This window comes from Copadichromis virginalis, linkage group LG16, assembly GCF_057382275.1.
Source record: "Copadichromis virginalis isolate Kocher_CV1m ecotype Utaka linkage group LG16, C_Virginalis_male_GT1.1, whole genome shotgun sequence".
In the NCBI taxonomy this organism is placed as follows: Eukaryota; Metazoa; Chordata; class Actinopteri; order Cichliformes; family Cichlidae; genus Copadichromis; species Copadichromis virginalis.
Window position 1 is genome coordinate 19,600,562 of NC_140633.1, and position 15,417 is coordinate 19,615,978.

Here is a 15,417-nt window from a genome sequence, read left to right on the forward strand (position 1 = left end):
AAAAAAAATACATAACCATCAATTTTCTAACCAAGGTCATTACGTTTCTCCGGGAGTTATTTTTATGGGGCACTCGTGGGTAGAGCTACTTCTCTCAGCTTCTTTCCTGTCACTGGTGAAACGTGAGGTTTATTTAGAGTTATATAGGTCTTAAAAGACAGTTGAAAGACAGAACAATGACACAAAACCACCTGTCGGGAATGGAGGCGTCCGCCGTGTCTGTCTTGAAGCGAGCGGTGGAGCTGGACCAGAGCGAACGTTTCCAGGAGTCTCTCATCTGCTACCAGGAAGGCATCCAGCTGCTTATGGACGCGTTAAAAGGTCCTCCTTTAAAAATAAATAAATATTAATAATTACATATTTTAAACATTGCCCTGAATTACGCTGAACGTCTTTTTTTAAATGTTCTCTTTGTCCTGTGAGCAGCTGTAAAAGATGACTCAAAGAGAGGACACTACAGAGAGAAGATAAAGGGCTACATGGACAGAGCAGAGCAAATCAAAGTTCATGTGAATCAGATGAAGGAAGGTAATTTGCCAGTAATGGAGCAAAAAAGGGCAAAGTGGGCCGGGCAAAGATGAATTACCCTGATCGACTGAGCCTCTTGTTTGCAGTGGTTTTGACTGTTAGACCTGTAGCACCTGTGTGTAAATGAGAGGGAGACAGGTGTAACAGTGGAGCTCCAAGGGGCAGAGGTAGATGTAGCGACCCCGAAAGGGAGCAAGAAGTAGAACTTTGTGGTAATTTTGACACAAGCAAGAACTCAAATCAGGTGAACAAGGTGCTTCAGTGTTGCATATGACCAAATTAATAATTTGCACAATCTTACTGACCCTGTTGATTTGGGTTGCTGAAGCCCACTTTGCCCTGTAATCCAGCTCTAGCTGAATATTGACTGTGCGATCTTCTCAACAACCAAAATCTTGTTTATTGTTTTGTTATATCCCTTACATTTATGTATAAATCTAATTATGTCTAGTATCTCTTATAGGCAGGATCCTATTCCAGTGTAGGACTGTGCTGGTTAAGTTTTTAGATTTAGGGGGAAAATATATGGTAAGAGCCACAGCTAAAGAAGGGGGTTTTCAAAATTTGTGTTTCTCTTATCTTCCCTGATAGATGGGAAGTACCACGAGCAGATAAGAATATCAGAGGATGCTACTGGTTACAGCTATGAGGTTCTGTTCAAGCCATACATCAGTAGCGCTCTCACTGAAGTCTGGGTGGAGGACCCGTACATACGGCACACCCACCAAGTAAGAGTTTTGTCCTCATTAACTGGGGTTTTTATTCATTCCACTCTGTCATCAGTCTTTTATCAGGCTTTGTTCAGAGGTTGGAGCTTATCTTTAATGAGTTTATCCATTAATATGATACCAATAGAATGATACTAGAGGACTAAGTCTGCAATACACGTATACATTTTCCGCCTTGGGTAGCAGGAGCAGCCGACAGGGGGGACATAATCTCTTTAACATGTCCTGGTCTGCGCCAGGGTCTCTCTGTGGCCAGAAAGCCTTCAACATTTAGATGGCTGAAAGATTTATTGATTAATAGAACTATCACAGATTAGTTGAAGTTAAACAAACAAATGTTATAAAAATCTGTCTGGTAGGTTATGAAAAGACTGCTAAGCTGACTTTAATTAAACTTTTTGTAGAGGTCGTGTATGGGAAAAGGAGGAACACATTCAGTTATGATGTGGATGATGTGTTTGATAAAAGCCTGAACGCATATACTGAAAATCTTTTTTTTCTCTGATCATGTGTTGCAAGCTGCAAGCAAGCAGCTTTCTCCTTATTAGTTTGACTAGGACTTTATAATAAATAATTGTAATTTTATGTTTATGATTTAAAAATCAGCCCTAAACTGTACCAACCTTATATAATATGCCAAACAAAGCCCTCGCCTTTCCTCTCACAAACAGTTGTACAACTTCCTTCGGTTCTGTGAGATGCTGCTAAAAGCCCCCTGCAAGGTGAACAAGATCCACCTCCTCACGTCGCAGGATGAAGTGAGTTACTCACACAATAGAGCTGCATTTTATAGTCAAAGCTGAGCAGCCACTGCTGTCTTCTCTGTTTAGTTTATACTGTCATTTCCCGTCCCGCAGGCTGATAGTGGCCAGCAGAGCGGCGCTCTGGCCGAGTTGAAAGAGAGTCTCAGCGCTCACGGAGTGACTCTAGACCTGCAGTACTCCTCCACTATCCATGACCGGGAGATCAGGTACACCTGCAGATTTTCCTCATTTACAGCAGCCACATACGTGCAGCATGAGGAAGTTCATCCTTGTGACATCTGATGTTCACTTCTACATTAACACTCCATTGCTCAAAATACGGTCTCTTTTATCCCAGTAAATTAAACCTGATTTTATTTTTAGGTTCGATAATGGTTGGATCATAAAAATTGGAAGAGGGTTGGATTACTTCAAGAGACCTAAAGTGAGACTACGCATTATATACTTATTAGTATTCATCTGTAAGTATGGAGTGGCTAAAGTGAACGAGATCTTTCTGTCGTTTGTCTCGCAGGGCCGATTCTCTGTTGGATACTGTGACTATGACCTCAGGCAGTGCCAGGAGACCACCGTAGACATTTTCCACACCAAACACACAAAAACTCTATGAGACTCACAAAGCTAAAATGATTATTTTTTTGCCAAGCCGTTTAATTTACTTACCTGCCTTCCAAACACAAGCAGATCTACAGTATTGTAGGATTTGCTTTAGCTTGCGGGTGTCTGGGGACTGACTTTTATAACAAGATGGGTTACTGTTTGATTTCTGCTGCACTGGAACGTCTTAAATTTCTGCTAACTGTACTGCCGCTGCTATTGGTGAATTTTTAAGTTCAGTTTTCAGTTCTTCAGTTTTCTATGATTTTTTTTCCGTTTTCTATGATATTTATGAAAAATATGGATATTTTTATCTTTTTTTTTTTTTTTTACTTCCACAGATTGTAATTCTACAGAGACCTTTTTGGGGGGAAATTAATTATTTCAAAACATTTTTTCTAGATTACTTTACACAATTAAAAATGTATTTTTGTTTAAATCAAATTTAAATTTAAAAATACAAAACCAAAACATATTTAAAACGCATTAATAGTAAAATGTGTTACAGGATTGCCAACTTTAGGCCCTTTTTAAATGAATTGCTTATGATGGGTAATTGGACCTCTAGGTAATGAAACATTAGGCCCTTTTCAGTTGACTGGAAATGTACCGTCCTGATTCTATTAGTAGATTAAAGAAACCAAACATGGCCCTGAATATCGTTTTGTACTGAAAAATGAATAAAATGTAACAGTTTTTAAACTATTTATAATACATAAATGCAGAATAAATATTAAAACTGACCAAAGTGTGCTGAAAGATTGTGAGATGCTTTCTTGTTTTCTACAGAATAAAAAAGTCCAAGACACAGATAAAATGAAAACAGTGACCAAGAGGACGAGAGTGGGTAGAGTTACACAGAAAGGTGCACTTACAGAAAGTGTTTATGGTAATCAGCTGGTTGTTTTCCAGGTTATTATAGGGTTAGGGTGGAGGATTACTCTAAAACCTAGAATTAAAACATTTTATTGAACTAAAAAACAAAAACTAGACTTGGAAAAAAATTAAACTAACTGAAAAGATTTTGTGAACTTGGAAAACTGACTAAAAAATGGTAAATGGCCTGTATTTGTTTAGCACTTTACTTAGTCCCTAAGGACCCCAAAGCGCTTTACACTACATTCAGTCATCCACACACTGGTGATGGCAAGCTACATTGTAGCCACAGCTGCCCTGGGGCGCACTGACAGAGGCGAGGCTGCCGGACACTGGCGCCACCGGGCCCTCTGACCACCACCAGTAGGCAACGGGTAGAAGTGTCTTGCCCAAGGACACAATGACCGAGACTGTCGGAGCCAGGGCTCGAACCGGCAACCTTCTGATTACAAGACGAACTGCCAACTCCTGATTGGTCAAATTTTATCGTAGCTTGTCTGATGAAGCGTTGATAGACAAGACTGAGTCCTCTGATTCAACTAAACATTTGCCAACAATAAAAATCTGACTTAAAAAAAAAAAAAGAGCAGATGCAGGTCAGTGCAGATCAGACCTTGTCATAGTCTCCACACAGTCAGATTATATCCATCAAAAACCACTCATTCACTTATACACACTGTATTTGATTCAGACATAGATCTTTACATCTGTAACAAGTTCACAAACATTGCAAATCCCATTCTGACTCTTATTACAACAAAGTCTAAGCTTAAGGCACATTCACCACCTGCTTCATAGCTTTCATACATATTACACTGATCAGCAGATTGAGCAGTCATGGAGCACTGAACTCATGATTCCTTAAAAACCTACATATTTCCACAATTATTGAATTCTGGATAAGGTTATTAACACTTACAATTACCGGAGATGTACATGTTTAATATCTTTGACTGATTTTTATGTCCCAAAGCTATATTGTAGCCATAGCTTCTTCTGTTTCTGCTGGCTCTGTATTGGTGCAACATTTCATGCATGTAAGACACTGATGTCTAGTTAACGATTACCATCAAACTCTTATCTGAATCCAGAATCCCAAACTAAATACAGATAAGCTGCAGGGGAAAGCTTGTTCAGTGGTTTCAGATATCGGCCAATTGTTCTTGGGTGAATCAATGGAAACATCTTGCCAAAAAAAAGTCGTCTATAAAAGTGAAAAAATGAAAAACCCCAAAGAAAATTCCCTCACATTTTTTTCACATTTGCTAGAATGAATGGTAACCCTCGTGACTTCAAACAGCGCTGTGATCGGATTATCTATCGGCCTTAATCTCGATATGCACAGCCCTCATCTGGCCTGTGAGAGGAAGAAATTATAATCCATCGCAACACCACATGAATCAGAGACTGCCATATACTGCTAAAAATCAGTACCTTTGCTTTCTTTCTGTCAGGGGGACAAATGCTGTGATGACAAAAGCAGAAAGTGCAATAAACGTGTATGATGCTTTATTATCTACAAACAGCCTCCCTATGATAGCAGATATTAGCCATAATCACATTACATCCCTATTATAAGATAAAAATAAGCCTGTGTGTGTATTCTCCTTTATGTGTAGATTATGGACAATAAATCTATGAATGAGGGAATTAAATAAAACCACATCCCAGACTGTTATGTCACTGTGGGCTCTTATCACGGTGCATGTGTCCCGTTGGATGTAATCCAGATGTTACCCAGCTGGATGTGGGTTCTGGTGGGAGAGACGAGGATTTATCTGTAAGGAGACTCATTGGAGATGCTGCTCAGCCAAGCTTCCAGACACATGGATGCAGATGCAAGCGTTCGCATGCCAATTCCTGCAGGCCCTCCCTCTCGCCGATTGTAGCCCAGTGGCCTAGATTAGCTCTCCCATCTCCCAGTACTGTCCTGTGTGAACGCGCAGGAAGTAGGACTCGCAGGAACAATGTGTCATCTCGTTGCTGCGAAACAAGGCGTCGTCTCACAAATCGTGAAAAATGTGTGTGGGAGTTATAGAGGAGCAAAGGTCCCAGGCGAACATTTCAAAGACCGCACCTTCAGGACTGTGGCCAAACAGTCTTGGGTGAAAATGATGTGACGTGCTGGGAGGTGGCTGATTCCTGTTTGTTTTTATTTATTTATTTCATTTCTGAACGCTCACAGCACACCCATAGCCTCCGCTCTTTGATCATCGGAAGGGCGTGAGCGAGCCTGTGCAATATGTAAACAGCTCTATGAGCCATAATTCCTATATTCATGTCCTCTTTCCAGCTGGAGCTTTATTTTTTATTTTTTTACCCTCTACTCTCATTTCTGGGTCTAAAATCAGGTTAACGTTTTATAAGGAGCTTAGCACAGAGGGCCACAGTGTGCCACTAATGTAATAGAGTATCTCTCTCGCTCTCTTTCTCTCACTCTCTCTCTCTCACACACACACATTCTCATCTGTCCTCTTTTCTCTTGTGCATTTGCTCACCCTGTCAGGAAGTGACCTTCTCTCTCTCTCTCTCCCTTTCTTTCTTTTCTCCCAGCCTGTTTTTTTTCCCACCTCCCTCACTCCCTTCCCTCGGTATCTCCCTCCGTCTGCAGATGTGGTATGTCTGAGGTTTAATCATTAAGGCAGGGACACAGCTGATACAAGACCGCTCCGTGAAGAGAGGAGGACGATCAGGAGGGACAAGTTGAGGTGCTTGGTTTTAGATTTTTGGTAAGTTCAGCCGTTGTTTTCTTTTTTTTTCTTCCTCCTTCCCCATCTGGAGTGCGTGTGTGTTTTCCCCCAGGGAATGTCACCTGGTGGAGAAATGTTGCAGCGTTGTGGATCATTACGGCGTTGTGAAATCTTACAAGAATCTCTCTGCAATGTCAATAATCCACCGGATTATCCTCTGTTTCTCTGGGAGCTATAGTTCAGCTCAGTGAACGGTGAAACCGCAGGGAGCACTTCACTGCGGAGAGGAAATCAAGTCTGAGGTTTACATACTGTTTAAATCGATTTGCTTAAACTGATCGCAACTTTTTTGAGGATCGAGTGAAAAGGGTGTAATCGGTGACATGAGAGGTGCAGTGTGGACTTTGCTTGTTTGTCCATAACCTGGCACATCTTGTCTTATCAGGCAGTTATACAGCCTCATGCTCTGTTGACAACAGTTCCTTAGATACACCAGCACCCTGCAAAAGGTGGGATATACTAATGTCAGGCCGGTCTTCATGAAAAAAATTGGAACTGACTTTAGCATAGAGTAGCACGCCAACTCAGTAAGATGGTAAAGCAGTGAAGGAAGATTTTAGCTTTTGCTTTGTTCATCATATGTGCTGTACAGTGCGATGCCATGCTTCAAATCCACGTTCTTGCTACTCTGCAGTACCTGGGGTGTTTTTTCTTGGCAATGCCACATGTAACATCGATTAAGACGTTGTTCATCTTGACAACAGACTGTCCTCACCCAGCCCTCCCAACTGATAATGAACAGTAATAAACCTTTGAACCTCGAGTCCATGTTTACTCCTGCAAAGACAACAAGCGAAGTGTTTTCCACTGAACACTTAACTGTCATCTGCTCTACACTTTTTTTTTTCTTTTAGGGATCAGACCGATGGAGTCTTTCTCGGGAGACGCAGAAGAAAGCGCAGAGGACGTCGCAGGTGAGGTGATCTGTCTCGTAGTTTAACCTGAGAGTGCTAACACATCGTCATGAAGTGAAATATGAAAGAGATGCTCATTGATAGAACGTCTCGAAAACAGAAAATAGAGAGTGTGTGAGAGCACGTGAGTTCTCCTTGTTCACGTGCGCGTGAAATGCTGTGACCTGGATCTGTCTCGGTCTCAATCTCTGTTAGGACGTAAAAGATCCAAGATCAAGGATCTGAAAACTCGTCTCTTTGGGAAAAGTAAGAGAGCAGGCGGAGAAGGAAATACCAAACTCAGCCAGTCAGCCAGTGACATCACTGCAGGAAAAGATCTCGGATCAGAAGAAGATTTGGTGTGAGTGTTTACGTGACACGACGCCTTTCGAAAAATTCTCTTTCAGGTTCACTTACTTGTCCTTACTTTGACTCGTCCTTCTTCTGGCTCCACTTAGATGCGCACAGGCCATCATGGGATCGCGGGCACTGTCCCACGACAGCATCTTTCTGGATGACCTGGTCATGACAGAGCCTGAACCCACCAGGGTCTTATCTCAGGAGAACGTTCACAGCAAAATCAAAGCTCTCCAGGTACGGCACTTCTTTATTTTAGGCCTGTTGTTTAAACTTATGGTAACAGTGACTCTATTAAAATCCTCGTGCTGCGCTCTCTCATCACAGATGACGCTTCAGCAGCAGAAAATGCATTTGGGCCCACCTCCTATGGTCCTGCCAATGAGACGTCCACCAGATCTGAGCAGCCAGGAGTCACTTCCTCACAGTCCTCCTCATGATTCAGGAGAAGACAATACATCTCAGGAAACCCTTACAAAGGTGCATAATCCTGCTGATTAGATGATGCGTGGATTCAAAAGCAGGATTTGCATTTGTTTAAATTTAACAAGCAAGCATAAAGTGTTCTGATCATATGTTTTTATTCTCAGCATATCCCATAAAAAAAGGCCAGCGCTGTACCCCCATTTTTTCCTATTATAGTTATAACTGAAAAAAGTGGGGTTATAAATACCTATATAGCATCATTTAAGAAAACAGTATATAGCAATCCCTAAAACAGCTGGTCGCTGTAAAACGTTTTATTTAAGCAGGAGAAAGTGGTGCATATGTTGGGGACTATTTTAAGACACAGATTAATGCACCGTAAATCCTGAGGATTTACGGTGTACGTGGGATTGACTGGACAGAAACTTCAAGAGAGGAATCTGTCATCTGAAATGCTGTTTCCAAAAGTCGAATCAGTGATGGAGCCAGAGGGTTCTTATGTAAGGTGCACTGTTAAACTGTGTCCCTGCAAGCCTGGCCCCTCTTTGGCTCCACTCCATATAGAATATCAGATAGGTAATAGAGGTTATCAACAACCTGTTAGGTGAGGCTGTGTGCAGACAGGAATAGGACCCAAGGTGCAGACTCCGGAGACAGTCGTGAACTCAAAAAGGCTTTAATTAGGTACTCAAAAATATAACATAACTAAAAAACTCAAAACAAACTTAAACTGGAGGAATGACAGAACACACAGCTAGGAAAACGGTAGATCGCGACACGGACACAGAGAAACACTGGGCTTAAATACACAGAGGGAGCAATCAGGGAATGGGTAACAGGAGGGAAACACAGCTGGGGCAAATCAGGCCTAACGAGACAAGGGGAAGCAAAACCAGACACATTAACATCAGACATGGACTTTCAAAGTAAAACAGGAAACACATAACACAGACTGAACAAAGACACAGACTCGCACGCACTGCAACAGAGGGAACAGAGACGTGGGACCAGGGCAGACACAGACACTGACTGGACATGGGGATATAGCCACTAAGGACACACAGAGACGTGAACTAGACAAGGGGATACAGCTGACAGGGGAGACAGAGCAGCTAGAGAAGACAGAGACATAAACTATAAGACAGAACTCAAAGAAACCAAAGACTAGAAAGTATAAATAATATAATAAACTCAAAACCCCTGGGTCAACGACCCAGGCATCCTAACACAACCATGTGTGATACATTGACATAATAATCCAAAACACTGTATTTTGTAGTTCTTTCTCTTAGCCCATTGTTTGCAGGATTGTACAGCGATTTTGTTGGCCTTTTTTTCTTTGCAGGCGATATCTCAGCCAACATCTCGCACTCTCTCACCCATCCCCAAACCTGCACCTATCAAATCTCTTCCCTCGACTCCATCCCATGCTTTTCCTCTTTCCGTCCCCTCTGTTTCTCCTTCTGCTGCTGAGGTCCCGTCGGATTTTAGAACACCGGCTCAGTTCGCTTCCCGATTAGACACTTCTGCCGCACGCCACCGAATGTCTATCAAACCCAGAAACCAGAGGGCCAGCACTAAGATGAAAGCTGCCGCGGTAAGTTGCTGTAGTTATTTCTCTCTCTTGTATGCTCTTTGTATAAGCAAATAGTGCACCGCCACTTCACTTTCCTGCCCTTCATATCTCTCGCTCTTTTTTTATTTATCTTCAGACTGTCTCTCAGTCTCATTTAGACACCATGAACAACATTGACCGACCCGAGCCTGTCAAAGAACTAAAACACCATCTTGGTGCTCAAGAAGAAGTAACAGTGGAAACAAAAGAAGAAGAAAAAGTTGCTGTTCCCATTGTACATCAGCGTCTTCCTTCAAAATGTGCAGAAATGGCACCGGTCACATCAGAGGCGGTACCCAAACCAACAAGTCAAAGTTTCTCCAAACAGGACTACGTTCTTCCTGAGACTGTAGCCTCCCAAGTACCTCGAGTTAAACCTCGCAGACGTGTGGGTTCAGCATCTGGTGAACGTCCACACTCGTCCTTCATAGAGTCAGGACTGAAGGAACAAAGACAAGGGGATTTGGAGAAGCAACTAATGCCTCATGATGATAATGCCTCAGGAATGGCATTCAGGTGTTCCTCTGCTAGCCAGGAGGTTCAAGGTGATAGCGAACCCACAAGAGGAATTAAACGATATGCCCAAGGATCTGGCTCTTTCCACTTTTCTGTCACTGCATCGAAAAACAGAGATGGAGAAAGACCCCGATCGGGCAGTTTTTTGGGAGTTTTGGAACAAGCTGAAGCCAGGAACAGGATCAGTAGGGAAATGGAGGAGAAAAACAGGGAAAAGGAGGAAGTTAAAGAGCCAAGAGAGCATCCTTTTGCTTTAGGAAGGTTTCGTCAAGAAGGCGCACCACCTAAAACCTCAGCTGTTCCCTGGGACAGGAGTGACAGCTTCAAAAAGGTGGAATCAGTGACAGCATATAAAGATGCACCTGCAGACACAGGCGCTGCTGAGGCGGAGGAGATCGAGAGCAGCCAGGAAGAGGTGGAAGAGGCGGTGGAAGCAAAGGAGCCCCAGGAGGAACAAGGAAAAACAGCTTTCGGTGTCAAACTGCGCTCCACATCTCATTCACTTCGATTTCGGCTTGATACATCTTCTAACAGGCATTCAAAGTCAGCACTGGGTGAGGACCAAGGTGACCAAAAATGCCAAGAAATAAGTGAAAAAAAGTTGCAAGAAAATGCGTCTTGGATGCCATCCTCCTCTGGAGAGGTCAGACCAGCTGGTGAGTCTTTCAGAGCTCCTAACATTGCCATGTAGAAGGTTTGAAAGTACTTAAAATAGTTTTTAAAAATGTCTTGCAAATTCAGAAAAATCCAGCTAAGTAAATTAGAACTAAAAGGAAAAAGCTAAAGAATTTAGGCAAAATGTGTAAAGTAAAAATAAAATAAAATAAAATAAAATGAAGACTAGATTGAAATAAATATGTAATAATATAGCATAACGCTGACATAATGTCAAAATATCACACTGGAATCACACTGATTATAGAAGCTGATGTTTAATTTGGAGATCTGCTTTAAATTTACACTGATAGTGAAGCAGCGTCTCACAGCCATTATCTCTTTGATTAAAGAGTTAATATTACACAGATGTGCACCGTTGTTGCTGTTTAACATGGTAAATAATCACTCTAGGAAGATAAGATTTTTACTGATCACAGGGGAACTTTGTACTCATTAAGATACCACCCGGGCAAACTTTAACGGTAACAGTGCTGCCGAGCGTATCTAACAGATTTGTGTGTCTCCCTTAGATCAAACCCCATCTGGCTTCTCTCCTCCAGTCAAACATAATGCTCCATTTGCCAGCGAAACGTCCGACGTTCAGACGACGCCTGCAAACCTAAAAGAAGCAGAAGCTACACCCCGGGAGCCTCAACCTGCCCCGCAGGCGACCTCATCTGAGGTGTCCTGGATGGCTCTGGCCATGGAAAAAACCAAGAGCCTTCAACAGCTTTTCATTAGTAGATTCCCCAGAGATTTTGCAGGAAATTTACAGGCAAACATGCAATCTTCAGCACGACCGCAGGCACAAGCGCAGCCCACAAATCCAACAGAGACTTTTACACAAGTACGGACACAGACTGTGCAAGCTGCAAAGCAGCCATCGGCAGAAACGAATCAAAGCAGAAGCCAAGCACAGACTGTCAAAACATCACCAGGATTTCTGCAACAGAAGGCATCTCCTGTGCTGTCCAATGCCTCCAGAGATCCACAAATGTCAAAACACACCAGTGAAGACCAGATGAACACAACTAAGTCTGCCTCACATTCAGTGGTAACCACCAATCCGTGGACAACCCATTCTCCTTTGCGCTCCCCTTCACAAACAGACACCTCGTTTCAGTTTGCACAAGGCAGCGCCACACAGTCTCTTGCGCAGTCTTACCTTTCCTCAGGCCAGCAGCAATCCTCCTGGAGCAATCGAGGTCTCCAGTCTGCCCAGCAGCTCAAGCCCACACCTTCAGCGCAGACTTCAGCTCCCGCAGCCTCGTCAGCTGTTGGTTCTGCTTCAGCTTTTGCCTCAGGAAGAGGGGAGAGAGAAGCCAGTGAGCAAAAAGAGGCTCCGCCACTCACAAGCCGAAGAGCATTTTGGTCTGGTTCTGTAAGCGAGAAGGCTGCTTTTTTAGAGAGACGGGGAGAGTGGACCACACCACCTGGACCCAAGGGGGTTTGTGGTACTTCTTTATAACTATCTTTCATATCATTTGCCATCCTCACAGTGCTGCCTGACCTCCCCTTGCTGTCTGTGGCAGTCAGATCAATGCCCATTTGAAAATATAAATGTTTAAAAAATCTCTAAGTCTCTATTTGGCAACTATAACAGTAGCCTAGCATGTGTCCGTCATTCATTTGGTGTCCTGGTGGCTACCAACATATTGTTTTATTGCAATGGAACTGATGATTTTGACTGGGTTTATTAGCAGGTTAAATTTATGATTGTTTCTGGACTTTTTATGGCACTTTCTCACGGTGGTTGAAATGCAGGCCATGAACAGATAATAGGGATTTTTTGAACTGACAAGATTGTCCTGAATGTGTGTTCTTAGGTGGAATTGAGGAAAACGCATACAGACATGCAGGGATCAGGTGAATCCCCTACCTTGGCAAAAAACGCACCTGTGATCAAAGATACAGATGAAAGACAAGCAGTAAACCTTGCAGGTGTGTTTGCTCAGAGTGATAATAAATCATTGCTGTACAAACACCTTTTTAATATTCTTAATGAACCCATTTGACCTAGATTTTTTCTGCGTTTCGTTTTTTAGAGTTAAGCCCCACCAACGTTGCAGAAAGGTCGCGTGAGGACAGATGGTCACGGAAAAATGCAGCGTCTTCTTCATCACCATCATCATCACCCACACTGCCCTCAGTGCTGCAATCCATGTCTGACAGCGGTCAGCCGTCCTGGATGGAATTGGCCAAGAGGAAGTCAATGGCCTGGAGTGATAAGACCATGGACTAAGAAGGACACGAGTCGATGAAGAGCCCATCATAAAGACTAAAACCGCTTCTGTCAGACAGCCGGTTGTTTGATGCCGTTTTAATTTGGATTTAAGTGTTAATGTTTAATTACGGAAGAGGATTAGGGCTACTGGAAAAAAGAAAGTGGGCACGTCTTTTTTTCTTCTTTTCCAGAATTCTGAGGAAAAAGTCAGAATTCTGACCGTAAAGTAACAATTTTGAGGTAAAAGAATTTTGAGTAAAAAGTCAGAATTCTCACATTAAGGTCAGAATTCTGACTTTTGCCCACTTTTTTTCCCGGTGGCCCTAATCCTCCTATTTAATTGAGAGTGAGGGAAGCAGAATATCTTCTGAAAGTTCATCATGATCGCTGTTATTCAGTTAAGGACGAATATTTCATGTGATTGAGCATTTCACAGCTCTTAAAAGTTTATGTTAAATAATAAATTTGTAAGGACGAGTTTGTTGTTGTCATTGAATGACTTAAACTTCAAGTAAAACGAAATGGTCAAATTACATCGCAGTATAGTCATTCACTTGGTATCACCTGAATATCTCCTGAAATTGTCCATCAAACTGCTAAAAATAAACTTCTTATAACACACAGTATGTGGAGAGCGACAGTCAACGCTGAAAAATGTCCCGAGCTACCTGTTAGATTAACCTCTTGTCTGCCGGTGTTTCCTGGACGTTTACTTCTTCACTAACTTAGTCCACAGCCCCACCTGCAGGCCAGATCTGAGACCTTGTACTAAGCTCTACAGCATTACAGCAAACATGGATTCAAAAATGGTATTTTTTATTAAAAAGTCTGAAATCAACAGGTACCTTATTTTCACACTTTAAAAAAGATGGGTGTGATTTAAAAGTAATAAAAAATAAAAAGTCAATTAAAGCTGACATTTTCAGGACCTCTCATGGCCTTACACTGTTAACATGACTTATAATAACCCCGTACTATTGTTAATAATTCATGTTAGCCCATGCTACACCCACACAGGTGAGTCATCTCCTGGGACTATGTGGGTGACGTCGCTGTCAGCCTTGTTTGTGCATCAGAGATTCTCAGTGTGAACATTTAGACTTCCTAATGTCTGCTAGATAAATGAGGCTAGATTTGTGAGTTCATAAGTTTTAATGTATAAAACAACTTTTGAATTTTTTTTCAATTAGGCAGTTTATACTTTCAATCCTTTTTACAGCCATATATTTTGTAATAATTGCAGCGTCAAATAATAAGAACAAGTACAGGACTTCTCTTTGACATCAGGAGACTGCAGAGTATGAAAAAGGTTATCTGATGTCACAGTTTTTACACTGGGATGTAACCCATAATGCACTGGGCTCCCAGGAGACAGCAGCTCAGCTGTGAAATTAGTGTTGTCTGGGGAAACGCAGAGTAACACTTTTTTTTTTTAATGAGCTTTACATTCTGAAATATTTAGCACACAGACTGGCCTTAAGTATAACTCTGTCACGACAATACATTTTCTGAATTTAAGGTTAAACAATTTAAAGGAAATTATTATTAGGGAGGGAATAACAAACCCGACTGATGCTGATACAATCTTGTAGTTAAAGTGGGAGATGAAAAAGAAGCCAACAAGTATTGTTAGCTATAGGTTATAAATACTCTACTCCAAAATCTTGTGCACCTGGTTGTCAGACAATCATGCCGGTATTTTCAGCTTTAATGGAGAATCTATAGTGGAAAAAAAGAATCCGCTCTACCTGGATTTGATTTTCATCCCCACATGGCTCTGTTATCTGGCTGCCACATAACGCCTCTGGAGAAGCCATTTCTTTTTCTACAGGACTCAGCTATGTTTGCTGGCACAAAACAGTTTTCTTTGCGTCACACAAACCCAGTCAGGTTGCGTGTTCTTCCAGGTAAGTTTTGCAAAAGTTCTGTTCCCAGTCATCAGTCATGTGTCCTCTGTGTGGCACCTGAATATCATCATAATTATAAAACTCACTGCCAAGGTAATCACAACCTTAACCATCCTGCAGCCCAGGCACTCACAATACAACTGACTCACTCACGTCAGTCTGCTATTCAGTTCTGCACCATGCCAGCCACCCACAACAACAATACAACTCACCTGTGCATTAGACTCCAGAAAATTATAGGACATTAACTGATGTAACAACAGTTCACTGTCACTTGTTAGCAGAAGAGCAGATTGAAAGAGTAAAAAAAGTAAGAACTTCAGAACATGAAGTCAGACTTCCACGTTTGAAGGAATGAACTTTAAATGATTCTTTTCTCTTTGCATTACTTGGATTCAGACCTCCTATAGGTCCACTCTAAATGCTGAATATAGTTACTTGTTTTAATATTAGAGTACAGCTTCTGTCTTTAACACCAAGTGAAGTCACCAGCAAAAGAGCACATGTTCTTTAGCAAAGATTAAACAAAGACAAGGTTAAATAAAACCTGATGTAACGTCATTGGTCTTCACTTCTATT

General features: G+C 42.0%; 2 protein-coding genes across 3 annotated transcripts; both read left to right on the forward strand.

Moving 5' to 3' along the window:
• The first annotated feature begins 47 nt into the window (after positions 1-47).
• On the forward strand, positions 48-3,996 carry mitd1 (MIT, microtubule interacting and transport, domain containing 1). The gene is made up of 7 exons (XM_085433590.1): positions 48-321; positions 427-528; positions 1,120-1,256; positions 1,928-2,014; positions 2,114-2,226; positions 2,384-2,444; positions 2,535-3,996. Exons 1-7 carry the CDS (start codon positions 177-179, stop codon positions 2,628-2,630), a joined length of 741 nt encoding a protein of 246 aa, XP_085289716.1. The 5' UTR covers positions 48-176; the 3' UTR covers positions 2,631-3,996.
• A 580-nt stretch (positions 3,997-4,576) lies between these two features.
• Positions 4,577-13,409, forward strand: cracdla (cracd like a). Of its 2 annotated transcripts, XM_085433594.1 has the most exons (10): positions 4,578-6,222; positions 7,098-7,157; positions 7,353-7,497; positions 7,595-7,730; positions 7,821-7,973; positions 9,265-9,516; positions 9,632-10,706; positions 11,238-12,154; positions 12,534-12,648; positions 12,753-13,409. In XM_085433594.1, exons 2-10 carry the CDS (start codon positions 7,109-7,111, stop codon positions 12,947-12,949), a joined length of 3,039 nt encoding a protein of 1,012 aa, XP_085289720.1. In that variant the 5' UTR covers positions 4,578-6,222; positions 7,098-7,108; the 3' UTR covers positions 12,950-13,409. The 2 variants fall into 2 exon arrangements, with proteins under 2 accessions (XP_085289721.1, XP_085289720.1); XM_085433595.1 differs by lacking the exon at positions 12,753-13,409 and having other exon boundaries at positions 4,577-6,222; positions 11,238-12,161; positions 12,534-12,642.
• Positions 13,410-15,417: the final 2,008 nt, after the last annotated feature.